This window comes from Hemitrygon akajei, unplaced genomic scaffold, assembly GCF_048418815.1.
Source record: "Hemitrygon akajei unplaced genomic scaffold, sHemAka1.3 Scf000143, whole genome shotgun sequence".
NCBI lineage: Eukaryota > Metazoa > Chordata > Chondrichthyes > Myliobatiformes > Dasyatidae > Hemitrygon > Hemitrygon akajei.
In genome coordinates this window covers 32,288-58,162 of record NW_027332029.1, presented here as the reverse complement: position 1 = coordinate 58,162, position 25,875 = coordinate 32,288, and the positions used below count along the sequence as shown (strand labels likewise).

Below are 25,875 nucleotides of genomic sequence, written 5' to 3'. Positions count from 1 at the left end.
GGTGGGTGAGAAGCTGACAGCGATGCAGGTGGACCTGACACCTCGGACTTCACCTACTACACAGAGTCTTGCCATCTTCAGAAGTTTCCTGATGACTCTGTCATAGTTGGATATATCAGCAAGGGAGATGAGGCTGAGTACAGGGCTATTGTGAGAAACTTTGTCACATGGTGTGAGCAGAATCATCTGCAGCTGAAAATGAGAAAGACCAAGGAGCTGGTGGTGGACCTGAGGGGGGCTAAGACACCGGTGACCCCTGCTTCCATCCAAGGGGTCAGTGTGGACATGGTGGAGGATTGCAAATACCCGAGGATACGATTTGACAATAAACTGGTCTGGTCAAAGAACACTGAGAATGTCTACAAGAAGGGTCAGAGCCGTTTCTACTTCCTGAGGAGACTGAGGTCCTTTAGCATCTGCCGGACCGTGCTGAGGATGTTCTACGAGACTGTGGTGGCCAGTGCTATCATGTTTGCTGTTGTGTGCTGGGGCAGCAGGCTGAGGGTAGCAGACATCAACAGAATCAACAAACTCAATCGTAAGGCCAGTGGTGTTGTGGGGGTGGAACTGGACTCACTGACGGTGGTGTCTGAAAAGAGGATGCTGTCCAAGTTGCATGCCATCTTGGACAATGTCTCCCATCAACTCCATAATGTACTGGTTAGGCACAGGAGTATATTCAGCCAGAGACTCATTCCATCGAGATGCAACACTGAGCGTCATAGGAAGTCATTCCTGCCTGTGGCCATCAAACTTTACAACTCCTCCCTCGGAGTGACAGACACTCTGAGCCAATAGTCTGGTCCTGGACTTATTTCCACTTGGAATAATTTACTTATTATTATTTAATTATTTATGGTCTTATATTGCTATATTTCTACACTGTTCTTGGTTGGTGCGACTGTAACAAAACCCAATTACCCTCAGGATCAATAAAGTATTTCTGTCTGTCTGTCAAAACAAACCTGCAAAGGGATGTTACCCTCAATAATGCTAACTCATTGTTCTATTGAGAAAGCCAATTGGGTTGATTGATGGTGATACCTAATACACAGAGTCTGATGATTGATCAAAAAGCTTAGATTCTGACTGATTGTTTCCCATGGTATCCATGGGAAAATGGCACAATGAAAATGTAAGTTAATGGAAGGATGCTTCAGCTGGTGTTCTGCAAGTCTCAGGAACTTGCTTACTTCATGCTATTATTATGAAAAATGCAGCTAACAGATTTTATGATACCAACAACATTCTTTGCTTTGAAGAATAAAGGTCTGCATGAAAACACTGGAAAGTTTAGTTGAGAACACAAGCAGCAAGCAAAAATATTTCTGGAGAAATCCGATAAAATCAGCACAGAGACATCCATACAAGGTCAGGCAATATGGGATAACTGAAGCACAGCAAAAAATGTAGAGAGACAGAGTATCTTGAATGCATTTAATCCTGCAGTCTTGCAGCTTCAAGAGGACAGAAGCCCTGGAAGAAAGGGAATGGGGAGGAGCACCAGAAAGTAATAAGCAGGTAAGGTGAGATGAGAGACAGAAATAGGAATGGGTAAATGGTGAAAGATAAGCAATTATGGCAGTTAAGTGTGGATCCGATGGAGAATGAAGTAGGATAGAGTAGAAACAATCTCATCAAGGTAGGCTCTGAAGAGAAATCTTTGAAGACCATAGCTTCCCTTTGCATAGCAGGGGCCTGGAGCCATTTGCCATTACAAGAATGCTAATGAGGAATTTTAGGGTAACAGTTACTGTACTTTACTAATGCTGAGTATTATTGGCCTTTTATGGATAGATTATATTGATTATTAATATCAGTATTATTGTAGTGTGATCAGAGATTCCTCTTGCAAATACAGAGTTTCAACAAACACAATGTTACCAATTGGTGAATATCTGTAACCACTGGTCAATTTCTGTATCAAAATGGCTTTTCTGTGTTCAAACATCAGTATAGTGTGTGGTGCCGGGGCCAGGATGTTCTCATTGTGCATAAGTAAATGAAGATCAAGATGATCCAGAATGAAGATCTGAAGATCAGAGTGGTCGGATATGTATGGAACCAAAAGAATTGGGGGAGATCTTAAATGTTTTTTTTGCATCTGTACTTACTAAGGAACTGGCAAGGAGTCTATGGAAATAAGGCATACAGGTAGTGAGTTCATGGAAACTATACAGATTAAAGAGGAGGAGCTGCTTGCTGTCTTGAGGCAAATCAGAGCAGATAAATTCTCAGGACCTGACAGAAATTCCCTCAACCTCGAAGGTAACTAGTGTTGAAATTGCAGGAGCCCTGGCAGATATATTTAAAATGTTGGTGCCGGGGGATTGGAGGATAGCTCATGTTGTTCTGTTGTTTAAAAAAGGCTCTAAAAGTAATCAGGGAAAAGATAGGCCCGGTAAGTTTGACGTCAGTAGTAGGTAAATTATTGGAAGGAGTACTAAGAGATAGGATCTGCAAGTATTTGGATAGACAGAGACTTATTTGGGAGAGTCAACACGGCTTTGTGTGTGGGAGGTCATGCTTAACCAATCTATTAGAATTTTTCAAGGGGATTACTAGGAAAGTGGATGAAGGGAAAGCAGTGGATGTTGTCTACATGGACTTCAGTAAGGCCTTTGACAAGGTCCCGCATGGGAGGTTAGTTAGGAAGATTCCGTCAAAAGGTATACATGGTGAGGAAGTAAATTGGATTAGACATTGACTCAATGGGAGAAGCCAAAGATTGGTAGTGGAGGATTGCTTCTCTGAGTGGAGGCCTGTGACTACTGGTGTGCCACAGCGATCAGTGCTGGGTCCATTGTTATTTGTCATCCAGATCAAATTGGATCAGCAAATTTGCTGATCATACAAAGATTGGAGGTGTAGTGGAAAGTGATGAAGGTTTTCAAAGCTTGCAGGGGAATTTGGACCAGTTGGAGGAATGGACTGACAAATGTCAGATGGAGGTTAATGCAGACAAGTGTGAAGTATTGCACTTTGGAAGGACAAACCAAGATAGAACATACAAGGTAACTGAGGAGTGCAGTAGAACAGAGGGATCTGGGAATACAGAGACATAATTCCCTAAAAGAGACATCACAGGTTGATAGGGACATAAAGGGAGCTTTTTGCACATTGGCCTTTATAAATCAAAGTATTGAATATAAGATTTGCAATGTTATGGTGAGGTGGTATAAGGCATTGGTGAGGCCGAATTTGGAGTATTCTGTGCAGTTTTGGTCACCTAATTAGAGGAAGGATATTAATAAGGTTGAAAGAGTGCAGAGAAGGTTTACACGGATGTTGCCAGGAGTTGAGAAAATGAGTTAAAGAGAAAGGTTGAATAGGCTAGGACTTTATTCCCTGGAGTGTAGAAGAATGAGGGGAGACTAAAATTATGATGGGTACAGATAGAGTGAATGCAAGCAGACTTTTTTCCACTGAGGCTCGGGAGAAAATAACAGAGGACATGAGTTAAAGGTGAAAAGAGAAAAGTTTAAAGGGAACATTATGGGAAGCTTCTTCACACACAGTAGTGGGGTGGAATGAGCTGCCAGTTGAAGTGGTGAATGCAGGCTCACTTTTAACATTTAAGAAAAACTTGGATAGGTACATGGATGAGAGGGGTATGGAGGGATATGGTCTAGGTGTAGGTTATTGTGACTAGGCAGAAAATGGTTCAGCACAGCCACGAAGGGCCTAAAGGCCTGTTTCTGTACTGTAATGTTCTATGGTTCTAAGTGTGATTGAGGAGTTAATTGGCGATGACAAGCCACTATCCAAGCTAAGCAGATAAGAAAGTCAAAGATTATTGTGATTCACTGATTCACTATTGTGACATTCACTGATCTTGAAATCATATTGTGTGAAGCACAGCTGTAAAGATTCTGCTCCTACTGAATATTGAGAGACTTGACCTTGTTTTACAACCTCCCAATGTTTCTCCACTGCAGAAAAAGTCAGAGTGGAGTCTTCACTGATGATTTGGGGATCCCCTGTGCTCTAGTTTCGCCCCTTATGCAGGTAGGTGAAATGGATATTGTAAATCATTCCATGCTGATGGGAAACAAGCACAGGGGAACTCTTAGGAAACAATGAAAAGTAAAAAAGGTGCAGGGTTACAATGAAATAGGCAAAGGTGGGATAAGGTAGAACACTGAAGGCTAGCATTAACATAATGGGAGGAATGGCCCTGAAGGCACACAGTAAGCCACAGTAACAGATTCGTGCCTTCTTCCACATGAATTTTAAATGGACTTTGAATCCATGAACACGACCTCACTACTTTCTTAATATATACTTTTCCTGTTTTTTGCACTCTTTAATCATCAATATACATATTGATCATCAACTCTCTCTCTCTCTCTCTCTCTCTCTCTCTCTCTCTCTCTCTCTCTCTCTCTCTCTCTCTCTCTCTCTCTCTCTCTCTCTCTCTTGGAACTGATTGATTCATTTTTTTCTTTCTATATTATCTTGTATTGCTGCTGCTAAGTTGACAAATTTCACGACACATACTGGTGATAATAAACTAGATTGTGATTCTGACATGACATGTACAGAATGCAAATGTTCAGTGTTCACGTTGGAACTATGAGTCACTTCACCGAAGAAAAGATTCAATGGTAAAATCCATATACCAGGAAGCACTCTCTGAAACAGAGACTAACCTGTATAAAATCATGACAGTGTATATTGTAAGGTAGAGCCACATGTGCAGGCAACCTACTGCATCAAACTGTACATGTTGAACAGTTTGCTTCAGAGGGACATATGGGGCAGAGTCCTTTACAGGTACTGATGTCGCAGGGTATCACAGAATTTCCCCTCACCCCTCTGTGTGAATAAGAGCAGTGACATACCTGTACAGTACACGGTGTTTTCATCATGTGTCGGCTTCAGCAGATACACAAAGTAGCCAATGCAATTTTTAATCTCAATATCCAGGCAAGAGTTCTTGTTTTGACTTGCGCCCTGTCCACTCGTGTCAGATGAAGGAATTTTTTTTCCATTTCTGATGAAGCAAACATTTCTCATCACCTTCCCCTCCGTCACAGTGGGATGTGAACCTGGAATAAGGTTAACACAACTTTAATTGTCGTTCAACCATCCATGAACAAAGCCAAACAAAACAATGCTGCTCCAGGGCCAAAGTGAAAAACACTGTGCCAACAGTAATACACAGCACAGGGCACATATAACATCTATCAGATAGTAGTTAAACATACAATCACAGTAATATAATATAGCCCAATTCCCCGAGCCCATGAATGTGTTGGCAAGAGCAAGCCCGCAGCAATATGCAGTCACACCCAGTCCAGCTCATCTTCCACTGAGTGGCTCCTGGAGGGCAGCACCGATGCCAACACGGCCACCACATCACCCACCATAGGCACCGACTCCAACGTCTCTCTCCTGGATGGCTGCAAACAGGCAACACCACAGCTTGATTCCTCGTCCTCACCACAGATGATCCCACTTATAAACCAGTGAACCAGACGTTCATCATTCCATATATACAATGTCCAACATGGCCTTGTGATTACAGAAAAAAAACAACTAAAACCCTATCACAGGATGTTAGACTGAAGACCACCTTCGCGCACCAACTCCAATGGCAACACAGACCCCAACAAGTCCAGCTCCTCCACCAAGGAGCAACTTACTGATGGAGTAGACCTGCAGTACGTGAAACAATTCTTAATGCCCAGCTTATGATTGAAAGAAAAGATGTTTTAAAAAAGGCAGCTCTTATTGGCTCTGCATCTGTGGGTGCTCCCATCTTGCCAGAGAGCAAACAGAATAAATTGTACCCAGCCCACAGGGAATGTGAATTTGCACCATTCTAATGCAATGTGTGAGATTCACCCATGATCTGGTCTGGCCTCAGCTGTTGCTTTCAACTCCACCTCACCCTGCAATCCAAACTCACTGGTACAGATCCTGCTCCCTGAGACCAGCTCAAGCTGGTGAGAGCCTGTGGGCCCAGGGCTTGGACAAGAAACTCCACCCTCACCCCTGATGCACATTAGACAGCTGGGGAAGCTGCACCACCAGGCCAAATAGATAGATAGATAGATAGATAGATAGATAGATAGATACTTTATTCATCCCCATGGGGAAATTCAACTTTTTTCCAATGTCCCATACACTTGTAGCAAAACTAATTACATACAATACATAACTCAGTAAAAAAAAATAAATGATCACATTTCAAATCAAACATTGTTTCACAGAGAGACCTTCACATGTTCAACACTTATTACAGTTAACCATAATACCAAAATAAAAATAGTCAGGTAACCCTCTAAATTTGGCTCCAGCTGCTAAGGGCTTGTAGTTCTCCTTGTTTACCCTAGCGGTCACTGAAGCACTGGAAGATTTGGAAAGCCAAGCGTTAAGTTTACCAAGCGTTAAGCGTTAAACAACATGCACAAAATGCTGGAGAAACTCAGCATCCCAGGCAGCATCTGTGGAAAAGAGTAAACAGTCAGTGATTTAGGCTGAGAATTTTCATCAGGACCGTGGAGAAGAAAAGATGAGAGGACAGAAGAGTAACGTGGGGGAAGGGGAGGAAGAAGTACAAGGTGGTAGGTGATCGGTAAAACCGGGAGAAGGGGAGGGTTGAAGTAAAGATCTGGGAAGTCGAATGCTTAAAGCAGGGGTGTCAAACTCATTTTAGGTCACGGGCCGGATTGAGCAAAATGCAGCTTCATGCGGGCCGGATCAGTCGGACGCGTGTGAACGCAGCTTTCGTGTCCTCCGTTTTTTCAGCCTGCTCTCATGTGTCTCAGACTCTGCTATAACTACAAAGAGTTTCACTTTACAAATTCCGTTTCTTATGAAGAAGACTGCCAAGCAAGACTGCCGAATAAACACTAAAAACCCTGAAAACCTGGTACCTGAATAAACTCAGCATTAGCCATATCATACGCCATAGACGCTTTGATTACTGGGGCCAGCTTTAATAGTAATTAGATATAATCTCGTGGGCCAAAGATAATTCCACCGCTGGCCGGATTTGGCCCGCGGGCCTTGAGTTTGACATATATGGCTTAAAGAGATAAAGGGCTGGAGAAAGGGGAATCTGACAGGACAGGGCAGAAGCCCAATGAAGAAAGGGAAAGGAGAGAAGCACGTATTTAATGGGCAGGTAAGGAGATGAGATGAGAGAGGGAAACAGGGATGGGTGAATGGTGAAAGTGGGAGCAATTAAGTTAAATTGTAGAGCCAACAGAGGATAAAGTGGGATAGAGGAAGATGAGTCTCTGAAAAGTAGTATTTGAAAAGCATAGCTTCCCTCTGCACAGTAGTGGACTGGAGCCATTTGGCATTACAAGAATGCTAATGAAGGATTGTAGTGTAACAGTTAGTGTATACTAATTCTGAAGTGTTGCCGCGTGGCCAAGTGGTTAAGCCATTTGTCAAGTGATCAGAAGGTCACTAGTTCGTGCCTTAGCTGAGGCTACATGTGTGTCCTTGAGCAAGGCACTTAACCACACATTGCTCTGCGACGACACCGATGCCCAGCTGTATTGGTCGCCCTTCCCTTGGACAACATCGGTGGTGTGGAGAGGGGAGACTTGCAGCTTGGGCAACTGCCAGTCTTCCATTAATAAAAAACGTGGCCCAGCCTTGCACCCTGGAAACTTTCCAATGCACAAATCCATGGTCTATCAAGACTAACGGAGGCCGACACACACTAAGTCTGAGTATTATTGACCTGTTATGTATAGATTCATCATGCAAATTGGGGTCTGAAGAAACACAATATTACCAATTGGTCAGTATCTGTAACTACTTCTGTACAGAAATGGCACTTCTATGTTCAAACTTCAGAACAGTGGTGGGCATAAGTAAAAGCAGCATGATTGAGGAGTTAATCGGTGACAAAGCCACTACCCAGCTAAGCAGATAAGGAAGTCAAAGACTATTGAGATTCAGTGATACTCAGGGACATTCACTGGTCTTGAAATGATATTGTTTTGAAGCATAACTCTGAGGGTTCTGATACTACTGAATATTAAGAGGAATAGATAGAGTGGATAGCCAGTGCCTCTTCCCCAGGGCACCACTGTTCAATACAAGAGGACATGGCTTTTAGGTAAGAGGTGAGAAGTTCAAGGGGGATATTAGAGGAAGGATTTTTACTCAGAGAGTGCTTGGTGCATGGAATGCACTGCCTGAGTCAGTACTGGAGGCAGATACACTAGTGAAGTTTAAGACACTACTCAGCAGATATATAGAGGAATTTAAGGTGGGGCGTTATAAGAGAAGCAGGGTTTAAGAGCCGGCACAACATTGTGGGCCAAAGGGCCTGTACTGTGCTGTACTATTCTATGTTCTAATAGTGAGGGACTTGACCTTGTTTACAACCTCTCCATGTTTCTCACTGCAGAGTTTAAATGTGAGGGATGTCCACTTATCATAAAGGGAAAAAAATAATTGTGGATTAAACTTATTTTTACTTACACCACACCCTAACCATACTTACTGCACATATTATAAATATGTAAATATATATATATGTTTCTGTACTTGGGAAAATATTTTACACTTTATCTTAAAAATTCAAACAATTTAAATATAAATTTAACATAAAAAGAATTTGGAACACAAAGATTTAGAAAGCACAAATTAAAGACAGATAATCAGCAATGATAAGCTGAATTTACACAATCTGAAATAGAAACAGCAGCACTTTAAGTAACTCTATGTTCATGAGCTCCGGGTGCCCTGAGACAGGTTGGGCTGCTTGGGAACTGCTCCTGCACGGCAAGCAAAGGAGTCACAGAACCTTTCCTGGGTCTGATCCGGAGTCATCTCAAAGCTCAAAGTGCATTTAATAGCAGAATATGGATACTATATACAACTGTGAGGTGTGACTCCTTACAGGCCATCCCAAACAGTAGAAAAAAAAACAAGAGAACCTATTAAAAATAAACTCGTCAGCCATCCAATGTGGCAAACAACAAAAGTAAGCCGATGGCATTCTGAATTGTAGTTTACAAAAGTGAATCCACAGCAGAATCAGGAACCCAGTTGTTGCAGTCCGTAGTCTCAGTGTGGTCAGCAGTCAGACCCACAGCACCACTGCCAGAAATAAACAGGAAAGTGGCACTCCACTGCCAGACTGCATTTGGATTCAGGGCCAGTGTATGGTTTGAGTGACTGTGGGAGGCATCTTTCAGGGGCGTGGAGAACAGTGTCCATGCTTTGGGGCTCGTGCAGAGACCTGGATCATCATTCTGACCCTCCTCAAAGGCAAACTAAGCCTTACAGTTGCGAACTCTGAGCCTACCTTCCAACCAGCCTTGTCTCTTTCCGCAGCAACAATACTGTGGAACTGCTGTCTCGGGAATTTTCCATCTGCCGGAACTGAAATAACAATTGGAGAATGGATTCCTAAATTGAGGCACAGTATTCACTTTGAGAATTCAACCATATCTTCACCCTGTCTGCTTTCAACCAAACCCCATGCCGTCTGATTTTCTTTTTTAATTCTCCATCCCTATTTTCCATTTCTCTCTCCAGGTCACTCACTCACTGTGCAGAATGCGTCAGCTCACTTATCCCTACAGTTGCCTGCTGCTCCATTGTGACGACCGATAATCTGGTCTTCCAGCAATTCCCCTTCCCACACCCTTCAATCTCCCATCATGCCGGGTTTGAAGTCATTACTCCCTCATTACCTGCTGAATCTGTACCATCCTTGTTCAAGTTTTTGGTCAGACATACATTGTTCACTTGTGCTGGGAGAATGCATTCTCCTCCAGGGCTGATCCAAGATGCTGTGATTTACACACGGATCACCAAGTGCAGAGTCTGTAACTGAGGGAAAGGGTGACAATAATTAGGTTTTAGGATCACCTGACATCACACAACATCTTATTCACCCAGCCCACTTCCACCATCCCCACAGGACAAGCAACAGTCCTGTTCTCCAATCAGTGAACAATTCCACAAATGACTGGTGGAAACTTTGCCTCATTCCAAAATTTAGCTCCATTCACTTGATTCAGCACACCCACAAACTCACACCAGTGATAACCTGATGGGTAACAGAAAGAGCAGCCCCAGCCATTCACTCTGGGTGTACTGGAGAACGTTAGTCAACTGCACTCAGAGTTGTGGTAATGCAGGAAACGCTGTCATCCATTTCTGCTGAAATGGCCGCTCGCAGTCTGCACTCTGATGTTGATCAAAGTCCTGTCGGCCATGTCACCTTTTCCCACCACCACTCCCCGGTGCTATCCTCATCCCCAGCTACACTCTCTCCCCTGTAACAAGTGCCATTCCAACTGCTCTTTTCACAGAGCTTGGCCGACCTCATTCCCTGCCACACTCCTGCAACCTCTCCTCAATCCTGTCCATCGCTCTTCTGCTCTTTTCTGTCTCTCCTCCATTCAGTACCACCATTCCAACATCTCTCCGCTATTCTCAGATTTTATTTATTTACGTTTTCATTTTTATTTTGTGGATATTTCCTTTTTGAAATATACAATGCTAGTGTTTGTGCAATATCCTCCCAATTTCCCTTCTTTATAGCTTGTACAATGCACTGAAGATGCAATATAAGGGGGTGTAGTCCATTGGATGTAAGAAATAAAATAACTACACATAAAATATATCCATTTAGAATGGAGATGAGGAGGAAAATCTTTAGCACAGAGAATAGTGAATAGGTGCAATTCATTGGCACAGTAGGGTGTGGAGGCCAAGTCATTGGGTATATTTAAGGTGGAGGTGATAGATTATGGGCATGAAGGCAGGAGATTGGAGCTGAGAGGGAAATGGATCAGCCATGATGAAATGGCAGAGCAGACTCGATGGGCCAAATGGCCTATTGATTCTCCTATAACTTACTGTCTTACGATGTCCAGTAAACTCAAAGAACAGTCTCTGCTTCAGCTCCCATTCTGTGTGGTCACTCTGAGAATTATCGTCCACACCAGAAAACAAGTTCTGCATTCAGGTTCTGTATTTCAATGTGGGAAGCCCTGCAGGCAATGGCCAACCTCTCCTAGCCTAGCTGTTAGTGTACATGGATATCAGGACAAATTCCCAGCCTCTTAATAGTCATCCCACTAGTTACAGATGTTTTCTGCTGGAGTGTTTGGTGTGCTTCAACTGTGTTAAACGCAGTTCAATAAAACTGCTGTAACTCAGGTTCCTCTAAATTTTCACAGAGTTTCAAAACCTGAAAATTTCAGACAAAGTAAAAAAAGGAAAGAAACACTACACTGTTAAGGGCAAGGTCCTCAGCATTATTGCTGAGTGGAGAGATCTTGTGACCTTGGTTCGTAACTCCTTGAAAGTGGCTACACAGGTTGATAAGGTGGTTAAGGAGACTTATGGAATGCCTGCTTTTATTGGTCAAGTCATTGAGTTCAGACACAGCATCTGCCTCATTCTGAAGGTCAGGGAAAACTAAGTGAGCTGATCACTGATGGTCCACTGGAAAATTCAGGACACTCTGGCTGTCGGAAGACTTGGATGCTCCAGAAATTCACTGGGCTTCACACAGACACACAGATGTACAGAGCCAATATGAAGAGAAACATACCTGTACAATACACACTATATAAGCCCAGTGTTGGTTTCAGCTTGTACACAAAGTAAGCTGTGCAGTTTTTGATTGTGATGTCCATTTTCCTAGTGCAAGTGTCTCTCTGTGGGTTACCTTTGACCCAGTTGAAACAGACGGTCCTGGTCACTTCGCCTGCTCCCGCATCAGGATGGGGATCTGGAATGAAGTTTACAAACACTGTGAAATGAACCTTTTTCCATGTTCGGATGGGGATCCGGAATGAGGTTTACAGCCATTGTGAGAAGAACCCGCACCCATGTCGGGATGGGGACCTGGAATGAGGTTTGGAAATACTGTGAAGTGAACCTATATCCCATGTCAGGAAGGAGACCTGAAATGAGGTTTATAAACACTACAAAATGAATCCGCTCCCAAGTCGGGATGGGGACCTGGAATGACGTTTACAAACAGTGTAAAATGAATCTGCCCCCATGGCACAAAAGGGAATGAGATCAGTACCTACCAAAGCACAGTGGTTCACAACCCAAGTACCATTCCATTCTCAGTCAAAAGTTCACATTCCACTCCCCTCAATCCATGCACCCTGAGGTCGCTTCATGCTCGGACAGGGATTCCCAACCTGAGGTTCACAGACCCTTCCTTAGTCAGCTGTGTAGGCCAGGTCATTGCATGTATTTAAGGCAGAGCTTGAGAGATTCTTGAGTAGCCATGGCACTGGATGTTACAGGGAGAAGGCCAGGGAGTGGGGCAGAGGATCGGAAAAAATGATCAGCCATCATTGAATGGTGCAGTAGACTCAATGGTCCAAATGGCTGCATTCTGCTCCTATGGTCTTAATGAGAGGGTTCCATGGCATACAAAAGGCTGTGAATCCCTGTCCATGAGATCACAAGCTATTGGAATGGAATTGGGCCATTTGGAGATGGAATTGGGCAATGGCGGGCTTTCATTGCTGCCTTAAACACAAGCGTTGTGAATGGCAAAAGGTAATTTTTAACCAAAGAAGAACTTTCAGTGAAGTGGTGCTCTACTCAATCTATAAGGGGTCAAGAAAGTTGATCCACAACACTCCTGCAAACCCGCCCCTCTTCTGGACTCCATAAAGATCCTGAACTGGAGTGGAGATTGAGTATCTGTGAGGTAACCACTCAGTGAACGCTGCTGCTTACCCTACTGCAGACAGCTAAAGCCCTGACTCCAGCCAACATAGCTCCCTGGAACATAAGAGACTGACATTGTTAATCTTGCCCAACTCAATAATCACTGTGGTAAATTCTTGTAAACCTACCTTTTAACCAGCCTGGACTCCATGTAGAGCAGTGAAAGAATGGAACCGTAGTCTCGGGAATCTTCACATTGCCATGACTGAAACAATGATCAGAGAGTCAGTCCAGATCAGGACCTCAAGTCTATTATATCCACACACTGTCCAGCTCTGGTCAGTTCACAGGAAACTCAGTTTGTCCTCTTCCCCTTCCAAATTCTTGTGTGAATAACCATTTCCTCACAGATGAGTGAGGGTTTGTTTTTCTCTGCACCCACACCGTGGCCCCTCCAAAGAAGTGACATCCCCCACCTCTTTGCATGACATCCTATCAAATCTTACCCTCACTATATAAGTGCTAATGCAGAATGAAAACCATTCAGCCATTTAGGGTCAGACTGTACCCTTGAGTAGTGTAGCTTTGAACACATTCTTCTATGCAAAAAATTCCTCTACCAAACCCACCTAATTCATTTACATCTGTTTTTCTTGTCATTATTATGTGTTGTGTCATGTGGCCATGGCCGAACAAGGTCTTTCCATGATTGTTCTTCACAAACCCTTCTACAGAAGTGATTTGCCATTCCCTTCTGCTGGGCAGTGTCTTTAAAAGATGGTGACCATAGCCATTATCAATAGTCTTCAGAGGTCGTCTGTCTGGTATTGGTGGTCAGATAACCAGGACATGTGATATGCACCAACTGCTATACGACCATCCACTACCTGCTCCTCTAGCTTCATGTGTCCCGGAACGGAGGTGGTGGGGTGCGGGGGGGGGGGTGGTGGTGGTGGTGGGGGTATGGTCTAAGCAGGTGGGACACCTTGCCTAAGGATGACCTGCAGTCTAGCGGAGGGAAGGAACACCTTACACCTCCTTGGGTATCTCTGCCCCACCAACCCATACAGTTGCTTAGGCTAGGGAATTTAGAGGGCAATTAATATTGCTAGCTCACACATGGAATATAGTAACAACCAGGAAGAAGATGGGGATTCATTTACAGCATCCCATTAGGATGTAACTGGGAAACCCGGAGATGCAGGAAGCAACAGGAGCTGCTGAACCTAATGAACCTCACCTGCTAAATCTGTACCATCCTTCTGTAAGGTGTCTGTCATCCATCCACCGACCACTGCACCGAGTTTCAGAGCAATTCGTGCTCCTCCAGGGCTGATCCAGGACGGTGTGATTTTCACACGGATCAACAGTGGTGGAGTCTCCGACTGAGGGACAGAATGATGATATTTTTATGCAATATTCACTGATCATTCAGCCTTTACTATCCCCCACCCAACTCCATTCCTACAAGTCTTTGTGATGTGGGAGGAAAGAGGAGAACCAGGTAAAAAATATTTGGCCATGCAGGGAGCATGTGTTTCTGGGGGCAATTCAGGAAGGTGCGGGATAGATAAATCCCAAAGATGAACATATATTCTAAAGGAAGGATGAGGTAGCCGTGGTTGACAAGGGAAGTTAAAGACAGCATTAAAGCAAAATAGAGGGCATAGAATAGAGCAAACATTTGTTGTAAGGTCAAAGATTGGGAAACTTACAAAATTCAACAGAAGTCAACTAAAAAAAATGAGAGAAAAGATGAATGATGATGGTAGGCTTGACAATAACATCAAAGGGGATAATAGAAGAGTTTGTCAGATATATAAAGAGTAAAATAGAGGCTAGCATGGATATTGGACCACTGGAAAATAATGCCAGAGAGGTAATAATGTGATACAAAGAAATGATGGATGAAGTCAATGAGTATTCTGCATCAGAACTTTGGAAGAGTCAGGGGACAGAAGAGAGTTTCCATTACTGTGGAAAAGGTGCTTGCGAAGCCAAAAGGTCTGAAGATCAGTCACCTGGACCAGATGGATAAATCACAGGGTTCTGAACAAGGCAAGTGAGAAATTGTGGATGAATTACAGTTGATTTTTCAAGAATCACTAGATCTGGAATGTTTCTGGAGCAAGGGAAAGTTGCAAATGTCAATCTAATCATTAAGAAGGGAAAGAGTCAAAACAAAGGAAATCAAAGGCCAGTTAGCCTGACTTCAGTGGTTGGGAAAATGTTGGCTGCGTATGATAAAGTAGCCAAAGTCAGTATGTTTTCCTTCAGGGGAAATCTTGCCAGACAACTCTGATGGACTTCTTTGAGGAAATAGCGGCATGATAGACAAAAGAGAGTCAGTGGATGCTGTTTCCCTGGATTAACAGAAGGCTTTTGACAAGCTGCCGTATATAAAGCTGCTTAACAATATAAATGCCCATGGCATTACAGAAAAAATACTAACCTGGATAGATCATTGACTGACTTGAAGCAGGCAAACAAATGTAATAAAGAATGCTTTTTCTGATTGGCTGTCGGTGAATAGTGGTGTTCTACAAGGGTCGGTTTTGGGACCATTTCTTTTTACATTATATGTCCATGATTTGGATGTTGGAACTGATGGTTTTGTGGCTAAGTTGTCAGACAATAGAAATATATATGGAGGACACGAAATGTTGGGAAAGCAGGGAGTCTGCAGGAGGACATAGACACATTGGGGGAATGGGCAAAGAAGTGGCAGATAGGATAATGTAAGGAAGTGTATGTTCATGCACTTTTGTAGAAGAAATAGACATAGATGGTTTATAAACAAGGAGAAAATTACAAATATGAGAGTTCCTAAGGGACTTGTGAGTCCTTGTGCAGGATTCCCTAAAGGTTGCCTTACACATTGAGATGGTAGTAAGGAAGGCAAATGAACTGTTACCATTCCTTTCCAGAGGGCTAGAATATACGAGCAAGGATGTGCTGCTGAGTCCTGGCCAGTCTTTGAATATTGTGAGCTGTCTTGGGCAACTTATTTAAGAAAACATATTCTCGTGTGGGAGAGGATCCAGAGGAGGTTCCCAAGATTTATTCTGGAAATGAAAGGATTAGGAGCATTTGAGGACTCTAGGATTTGCTAGCTGGGGTTTAGAAGAATGAGAAAGGATGTGATTAAAACCTCTTGAATATTGATAGGCCTAGATAGCGGGGATGTGGAGAGGGTATTTCCTTTTGTGGGTGAGTCTCGGACCACAAGGCAGAAACTCAGTATAGAACAGCATCCATTTATTACAGAAATAAGGAGGGATTTCTTTAGCCAGATTGTGATGAACCTGTGAAATTCATTTCCATAGATATTCGTGGAGACCAGTTCACTGAGTATATTAAAATAGAGGTTGATAGGTTATTGGTTAGTCAGGGTGTCAAAGCTTAAGGGGAGAAGACAGGAGTATGGGGTTGAGAGGGATAATAAATCAGCCATGATGGCGTGGTGAAGAAGCCTCGACTGGACAACTGGCCTAATTCTGCTCCTATGTCTTTTGGTCTATAGAATATTCAAACACCCAGCTAGCTCCCTGTGAGCAGGCAGCTCAGTCTGTCACAGAGAAGCTTACATTGATAGAATACTGATGATCTCAGAAATAAAATAAAACAGTTAATGCCAGAACAAAACAACAGGTTACAAAGCATCACAGAACTCAAGGTTCAGGATGAACACACTTCATTCAAATAATATTATCCCAAACGCTCAAATATGCTGAGTGCCCTGATTAACTGAATGAGAAATGTGGAAATACAGTGATTAATTTCTGAACTGGGGAAACAATGAGGTGCCTACAATCAACATGTTTCCTTTTATAAATTGATTTACTGGGCAATACATTAAGTTTTCTAGTTGTCCTGCAGCGTGGTGAGAAACTCTAACGAAGTGCCCATCTCCCTGTATGATTGATTCAATACTGCCTTGAAAATCAGTCTGAAACTTCAGTCTGATGTCCCCGATCTGCATCTCAGAGCTTTCAATCAGACACAGTGGTATGGGAGTACAGAAAGAGGCTAAAACAGTTTAGAAAGAAGGACAGCAGATCACCCTTACTGAATTAGCCAGAGACGGAGGTATGAGTGAGGTAGGCAGATGAAACAAGGAGTGGGGCAGAGAGAAACAAAAAATTCTTGTGTCTTGTCTCAATTGTACAAATTGTAATGAATGCAGTCAGACAGAGAAATATGATGCAGAGAATGAGACCAGGTTTTGTCATGGGCTTATGATAGTGTCAAGCCTTAGTGTTGGGAGAAGAAGCCACCCATTACTAGTTTCAGATGAAATGGGAAGAGTTTGAGCCAAATTTACTGAAGATAAACATGGAGTAATGTGCAAGTGAGGTCATGCTGTTCAAAATGTGAACGATTAGATGGTTATGCGCATTGTGCGGTGCACAACAGGCTGCTCAACATCAGTGAGACATCAAAGAAAAGTTTCATGGGCAACTTTATAAGCTGTGTAAAGATTGGTGGCTTTCAACATATCCTGTTACTAACTGGGTTCAGACCACAGTAAGGAAGAAGAATCAGTAGAGTCTTTGGAATACACTCAAGATATCATTCTTGAATCATTTATAGCAAGACCAACAGAAGAGATAGCAATTCTGGACACGGACTTCAGAATAAGCACAAAAGATCAGGGTCACTAGTATTACAAACTTGTGTAATGGCCAAAGGAAACTTGCTGGTCATTTAGCGTTTTAATGAAAGGGCATTCATTAGGTGTGCAAAAAATCAAATTTGCAAAAATCATGAAAATAGTGAAAAACAAACTGCCCAAATTTACAAAAGGAAAATAAAAACTACCAGGAAACACAATAATAGCTCCATACTAATTCTTGTCCAGTGTGAACTCCTGGCATCCCCCCTACCCATCTGTCTCCCAATTGAGGGAATCAGCCCATTTTCTTTCTACTGGTATATACCTTCTTTAATTACCAACAAAGTTAACTTAAAACCACACATGTGTTAGACTATGATGCACCTCAGAATGACATTACATTCATACTACAAATTAAGCAGATGTATCTACAGTATACAAATAACATATACACATTTACTGTACATATCCTCATTACTAAAGAAATTGAATTTCATGAATGGCATGAAAGGCACCATAAAGCCAAGCTACACAAAATGCTGGGGAAACTCAACAGGTCAGGCAGCTTCTATGGAAAAAAATAAAGTATGTTTCAGGTGAAAACCCTTTGCAGGCCTACTGAGTTCCTTCTGCATTTTCTGTGTGCTGCTCAGATTTCCAACATCTGCAGGTTTTCTCTTGTGTGTGATAAAGCCAAACTGAGTGTAACAACTAGTTTCTGGATACACTCTGAGAACATACTGAGGAAGACATTGAAGTACATGCACTCAGCACAACAACAGCAGAATGACAAGTAAGACTGAGTGAGTGTGTGTGCGCATGCAAGTGCTGCGTTTATCAAGTGCTGTCTGTCGTGGCTGAGCACAGCAGTCAATATGCTCGGTTGCTTGAGAATGAATATAAAAACTCTGTTTAATACCTCCACCTGAAGGGGATTCAGCTGAGAAGGAGGAGCTTATTTCAGGAGAAACAGTAACAACAGTAATATCTCTGTGAGGAGAGACGGTTCTCCCAATTCAAAACCACATCGCTGTAGAACATACAGGTAAGGTAAAGCAAAAGTATGGTGGGAGGGTGTGATTTAGGAAATCAGAGCTGAAAAATGCAGTGGTCTACAGTATTCATTAATTATATTACAAAGAAAATCAGAAAGGCGCAATACATGAATGTTAAAACAGACAAAATCAAGAAATGTGACTGCGATATTTAGTGAATACACATACACAAAGTAAATGCAAACTGGAGAATTGTTGGGCAATATACAAAAACCAGTGTGTACTTGGAGGTGAAAGACCTGTATACCTGCTCACCCACTGAAAGGTCATTCACCTGGCCAGGCTTATTACTCAACACCAGGTCCAGTATGGCTCCACCTCCCGTTGGACCTGTAAACCATTCTGAATGAAAGTTTTGTACAGGTAATCATTACATGTATAGATAACAATTTCAGCAATGACATTTACCTTGTGAATGTGAAATAACAGTGTTCAGAAACAGAGCCAATGAGGACTTAGTTGCAGAATTGTTAACTCAGTGAGTCACCAAGCACACAGAGAAGGGAGGATGTTGTGGAAGAGTGGCAGACATTTGTCATTTTTTTCATGAACACAGATGAGGTGCCAGATGCACAAGGGAATGTAATTGCTGTACACTTATCCAGGAAGGGCAGCAGAAATATGCCAATTAAATAGAGTCCAGTGAGCTTAGTTAGAGCTTTACTGTCATTCTTGAGGATAATGAGATTGCAGGGCTACTCCACTCAGTGCATTACACCATGCTGGCAATTCAGTTACTAAAAACATAATGATTAAATATAAGAACAACTTCTGAGTTATTTTGAATGACATCAATGTCTGTTGTGAGGAACTACTGAAACAAACAAAAAATAAGCTGAATACAATTAAGGGACACTTATTGAGATGGTTTATGCAAAGAATCATAGTGGGTTGGTTATTGCGAACATAGTTTGTTTTCAGCAAAATACATATATATTGGTGAGAAACTGCAATTGCTGTTGACTCACTAGTCTCAAGTAAAGCCTTTTAAATGGCTTATACATTGTGAGCCCATCAGATCCAGAACTGGCTTGGGACAGCAGGGAGAAGGTGATAATAGTGGCTTTTCTTTGAAACTCAAAGATAATGACACCAGTATGACACTGTGATCAATACTGGAATGTTGCTGTTTATCAAGGACTAGAGGGTTAGAGGTCATCTTAATCACCCAGAGCGTGGTTGCAATCTGGATCACACTGTCTGAGTGCAGGGTGGAGGCAGATATTCTCATAAAATTTTGGAGGTTCCTTTACCAACACTTGAATCGCCAAGTCATCTAGAGACAGCCAAAGCCTGGAGGGAATTCTATAACTTTCACGATGTATGTCGGTGATATTAAACCTGTTTCTGATTCTGAAATGGTTCATTCAGTAAATACCGGGTGGAAATAGTTAACCTTTGATATGCAGTGAAAAGGGATTGGTTCTGCAAGCATCAGAGTCTAGAAAAAATGAAGGTGATCTTGGTGAAGCATTTAAGATTCTCACTGGGTATGACAAGGTAGATACTGAATTGTTTCCACTGCTGACAGAGTGTCATTTAAAACTAAAGTGAGTAAGAACTTGTACAAGAGGTTTGTGAAACTCCACAGGCTGGTGGACTACTAAAAATATTTAAATCAGACAATTTAATGATTGAACTGTTGCAGAACTGGGGCCAATGAGAAACTGTACAGATGGTAACTAACAGCGATACTAAATTCAGGTATCTGAAAGCATGAAGCTGGAGCACTGTTGGTCCTCTACACAAACAGTAACATAAAAATAACTTCTGCTGTTGTACACAGTGTGTAGTTATAAATTACTCACTCAGAGAGCCCAGAGTCAGGAGCAAAACACTCATTCTACCAAGGGACATTCTGCAAAGGAAAACAGAATCAAAATCAGAGGGAATTGAAATATCGGGTGCCATGGCAAGCTATAGACCATGAGCTGTCAATCTCCTGAACTCCAAAAGAGAAAAGTAACATCCCTCCCTCACAAGGACCCAGCAAACAGGAGTGAGAACCCATTCTCTCCCTCACTGGGACTCAGGAGCAATTTAACTTCGCTCCTTTACTGAAATCCTATAGAGATGGGAGATCTCTTTCTCTAACTGTGCGTGACTCTGTAGTCAGAGGTCAGATCTCCCTTTGTTCTTCCCTGCACATTACAGAAGTAAGAACTCTGTCTCACCTTCACCAAATCAGCACAGATAAGGGTGAGCTACATCACCTTTGTTTCCATAATAAAGTCCAATTCCTGGTTTCCAGTTGTTACATCAGGATGCTGCTTATTGACTATAGCTCAATATTTAACAGCAGCATTCTTACAGTACTGATCAAACATCTAGATCCTGGGCCTCTGCAGCTGCCTCTGGAACTGGATCCTCAGCTTCCTAACTGGAAACCACCTCCTGTTGTATCAGAAATAATATCACCACCTCACTGGTGCTCCACATTAATGTGTGCTAAGCCCACTGCTCTACTCTCTTACTCCCATGAGGTTAGGCTTAGCTCAACTAGAATCTATAAATTTGTAGATGATACAAGCAATTTTGGCAGAATTTCAGGTGGTGACAATAGGGTGTGAGGAGGGAAGGTATGTCAGCTAGTTGAGTGGTGTCACAGCAACAACATTGCACTCAATGTCGGTACGACCAAAGAGCTGATTGTGGACTTCTGAAAGGTTAAGATGAGGGAACACAAACCAATAATCAATGTTAGATTAGAACTGGAGAGAGAGTAATTTCAAGCTCCTGGGTGTCAGTATCTCTGAGGATCTAAACTGGAGTCGACATATTGATGCAGCTATTAAGAAGGAAAGACTAGTGTTATTTCATTAGGAGTTTAAGGAGATTTAGTTTGTCAACAAAAACTGGTACAAAAAGTAGACAGTGTTCTGACTGGATGCATCACCGTCTGGTATGGGGGTGGGGGCTACTGCACAAGGTCGAAGTAAGTTGCAGAAAGTTGAAAAATTTGTCAGCTCTATCATGGGTAACATCTTCCAAGACACCTTTTAGGAGCAGAGCCTTAGAAAGGCAGCGTCAATCAGTAAGGACCCCCCACAACCCAGGAAATGCCCTTTTCACACTCTTACCATTGGGAAGGATGTACAGAAGGCTAAATACACACACTTAGTGATACAGAAACAGCTTCTTCCCTTCTACCATTGGATTTCTAAATGGACATTGAACCCTTGAACAACACCTCATTACTTTGTTATTTCTGTTATTTTCCACTGCTTATCATAACTATTTAATAAACATATATACTTAATGGAACTCAGTTTTTCTTCTCTATATTTATTAATAACCTATTTTATCATAATGCTGGCATAAAGTTAACAAATATCACATGTGCTGGTGATATTAAATACACACAGACACACAGACACACACACACACACACACACACACACACACACACACACACACAGACACACACACACACACACACACACACAGGCGCGCGCTGCTGAGGAGAAAATCTTGAGCTTCATCAAGTGAAGCCTGCTTACATGAATTGTCATGAGAGTCATCGATGTCCAACGAGAAGGGACCACTTGCAACTTCCTCAGTCTCAGTGCAATCGGCTGTGAGTGGTGTCGGTGTCGGCAAAAGCTTCTGACACTGGCTTCCTCAGTAAATGGCACTGGAGCTTTCTAGCAGCAGTCCTGATATATGATATAGAAAAACATGCAAAATAAACAAATCAGTACTGCTCCACCTCCAATGACATGAAAAGGGTATTATTACCAATGTAGTAACTTTTTCTGACACAAACTACATGGGATGTGGTTCAGCATTTAGTAAAGTTCAGCAATGCGAGTGGATATTGGTGTGAAGTAGATTTAGAATTAGCAGCTGTGGACACTGTTAAGAGAGGGGGCTTCCAAAAGAGAAATCTCTGTCAGTCCACTAAAGGACCATCTATGTCTACATTAAGACAACAATTGGACCACCAGGGAGTTTTAGGATTCACCACTGTGTCAACTAGTACAGCCACAGCTTTTTGGCACCAGACACTCAAGTTCAATCCTGACCTCAGCTGCTTCAACTTCAAAGGTCATCAACTTGGCCTCCACATTTCCCTCAAATTTAGCTGGTCCATTTCCGACACCTTCCACCCCTTCTTGATCTCTCTGCCTCTTTCTCTCAGGAGAGAGTGTATCCACTGACGTCAATTATAAACCCACGGGCTCTCACAGCTGCCTGGACTATACCTCTTCCCACTCTGTCACTTGAGAAAATGCCCTCCCCTTCTCTCAATTAGTCCCTCTGCTGCATCTGCTCTCAGGGTGAGTCTTTTCATTCCATAACCAGTGAGATGCCACCCTTTTTCAAAGAAAGGGGCTTCCTTTCTTCCATCATCAAAGCTGCCTGCACCGACAGCTCTGCCATTTCATGTAGTTCTGTCATCACCCCCATCCAACCGCAACCCCACTAGGAATAGGGGTCCTCTTGTCCTCACCTACTACCCCACCAGCCTCTGCATCCAGCATATAATTCCCCATAACCCGTCATCTCTCCACACCTCACTTTCCAAAGAATCACTCCCTACGCATCCACTTGTCCATTTGTACCTCCCCACTTATCTCCCTCTTGGTACTTGCAAGCGGAACAAAGGCTACACCTGCCCCTACACCACCTCCCTCACTATGATTCAGGGCCCCAAACTGTCCTTCCAGGGGTGGCACCACTTCACTTGTGTATCTGTTGGGGTCATCTACTGTATCCAATGCTCCCAGTGTGGTCTCCTTTTCATTGGTGTGACCGGACTTAGATTGGGCGGTTGCTTCACCGAGCACCAATGCTCCATCTGCCAGTAAAAGTGAGATCTCCCAGCAGTCAGCCATTTTAATTCCATTTCCCATTCCCATATACTAGTCCATGGCCTCTAGCACTCTGCTTAGCCGCCATCAATGGCATGATCATTGAATTCTCAAACTTCTGGTGATTGCCTGCTAACCCACCCCATTTCCATCAGCATTCCCCATTCCGCTCCCTCACCTTATCTCTTACCTGCCCATCACCTCCTTCTGTTGCTTCCCCTTTCCTTTCTGCCATGGGCTTCTGTCCTCTCTTATCAGATCCCCTCTTCTGCAGCCCTTTATCTAATTCATCTATTGTCTTCCTAGCTCTTTACTTCAGTCCTCCCCCTCTCCCATTTTCACCTGTCACGTATTACCTTGCACTTCTTCCTCTCCTCCCCCTACCTTCTTAGTCTGACGTCTAATCTCTTTTTGCCAGTGGTAATGAAGGGTTTCTATCCAAAATTTTGGCTGTTCTCCATTTTCAATAGATGTTGCTGGGCTTACTGAGTTCCTGCAGCATTTTGTGTGCATTATTTTTATTTCCAACATCTGCAGATTTTCTCATATTGACTACATGCTATGTTGAAGTTGTGTAAGGCATTAGCGAGGCCTAATTATGAGTATTATGTGCAGTCTCTTAGTCTACAGGAAAGATGCAAGTAAGATTGGAAGAGTACAGGGAAAATTTACAAGGATGTTGCCAAATCTGGACACTAAAACCCAGAACAAATAGAGTGAGGAACAGCTTCTACCCCAGGGCTTTGGCCTCCATCACACCACTCCCACAGAACAATGACTGAAACTGTGAGCACACACATGCACACTCAAGGACTCAAACAGTTGCACTAATGGCCCTTTGTGCATTACTGTGATATTCCGGTGCTGCTGCAACTTATTTTCCTGCTACTTGTCTATTTAATACTGTTTTACTATTACTGTCTTGTTTTTATTTACCGCTTTATTTAATTGCCTGAGAGGAAGCCAAACAGAGTATCATTGTATCTATGTATAATGACAATAAAGATCATTCATTCATTCATTTATAAAGACTTTATTCCTTGGAAAATAAAAGATTGAGAGGAGATTTGAGAGAAGTATACAAAATTACGAGGGGTATTGGCAGGATAAATGCAAGCAGGTTTATTCCAGTGAGGTTAAGAGTGAAAAGTTTAAGCGGAACTCGAGGAGAAACTTCTTCACTCAGAGGGTTGTGAGAGTGTGGAACAAGCTTGCAGCACGTGATGCATGCAAGCTGGATTTAAATGTTTAAAAGACATTTGGATAGGTGCGTGAATGGTAGAGGTATGGAGGGCTATGGTCCCAGTGCAGCAGTTTAAATGATTCGGCATGGACAAGATGGGCTTCTATGAATCTTTGGTTATGACTTTCTCTGAATGACTTTTTGTAAAATACTGAGCAATACTACAGTTGTGTTGGTAGCTGTCTGTGCCATCCCCCATCTGCTAATGCCAGTGGGACATTGCATGAGCTCCACATCCCATCAGTGATTTTCAAACCTTTAGATAATTAGCATATTATCAATGTTAATTTTAAACATGGAATGAAGACATTCTGCCAGCATGTTGATTTTGTTAATAGAGGAGAAAATACACTGGGCATGGTTTATAATAATATAGCAGGTGTATATAAAGTAGTTCCCTCGTCCCACACTGAGCCCTCTGATCATTTGTCTGTAATTCTTATTGCAGCATACTAACCACTGATCAAGCAGCTCCAACCAGTTCTAAAGGCATTGAAAGCATGGCCTGAGGGAACAACCTCAGCATTTCAGGCCTTCTTTGAAAATATGAACCAAAGGTTGTTCAGAAAGCCTGCCAACTATGACAAACAGGTTAAAGTTGACGAATAAGTGGATTCTGTGACCAGCTACATGAGAATTACATCACAAAACACATTTGTGTGAGGGCAAATCAGAAGTCATGGCTTATTGCAGAGGTCCATGCACGGCTGAAGGATTGTGATGCCTTGTTTAGATCAGGGGACGTGAGAACTTTCAGGAAAGCAAAAACTGTGCTTTTCACTCCATCAGGAAAGCACAACAGGAGCATTTTCAGTGAATATAGAACCACTTCTACGATACCAGAGAAACATGGTGAAGATGGCATGGATTCAAAGGTCTACTCTGCGTATCAGAGATCAGGACACCTCACTCCTGAAAGTACGAACGATTGGTTTAATGTACAGAACAAAGTGATGGAGAGAAAGGAAGCCAGGGAAGAAAACACTCCATCTGGCTAAAGATGAGGAGAGGAAGATCATGGCCAGAGTCAACCAACACAAAGCAGTATGGCCCTATTATATACCAGAACAGTTTTGAAAGACTAACTGCGGTGATCATTGATATATCAAACATCTCTTTGGAGCTGTCCGTTGTCTGCTTGGTTCTCAAGACAGGGTCAAAAATGTTATAGTACCTTGTCTAAATGACTATTGTCTGGTGGCACTAACATCAACCATTATGAAATGCTTTGAGTGGCTGGTCATGGAGCACATTAAAGACTATCTCCCAACTACAGTGGATGCTTTTACAGTTTGTTTATCACTCTAATTGATCCAATGATGATGTCATAGCCTCTCCCCTCCATTTTCCTCTGTGCTATCTGGAAAATGGGGTCTCAGATGCCACACTGCTGTTAATAGACTTCGGTATGGTGTTTAACACCATCACACACAAGAAACTACTGGGAAAACTGTCCTTGCTGGTCCTTGCTAGCACATCCCTCTGTTAAGAGATCCTGGACTGCTTAACAGAAAG

General features: G+C 42.7%; 1 protein-coding gene across 1 annotated transcript in view; it reads right to left on the bottom strand.

Moving 5' to 3' along the window:
• LOC140723876 (uncharacterized) overlaps window positions 1-11,633 on the bottom strand; it is a 60,231-nt gene extending 48,598 nt beyond the window's left edge. The window contains exons 1-4 of the mRNA XM_073038422.1: window positions 11,549-11,633; window positions 9,675-9,813; window positions 9,284-9,360; window positions 4,845-5,051 (exon numbers count right to left, since the gene is read on the bottom strand). Of these exons, the coding sequence (XP_072894523.1) occupies window positions 4,845-5,051; window positions 9,284-9,360; window positions 9,675-9,813; window positions 11,549-11,633 (508 nt within the window). The remainder of the gene's footprint in view (window positions 1-4,844; window positions 5,052-9,283; window positions 9,361-9,674; window positions 9,814-11,548) is intronic.
• Between the last annotated feature and the right edge of the window lie 14,242 nt (window positions 11,634-25,875).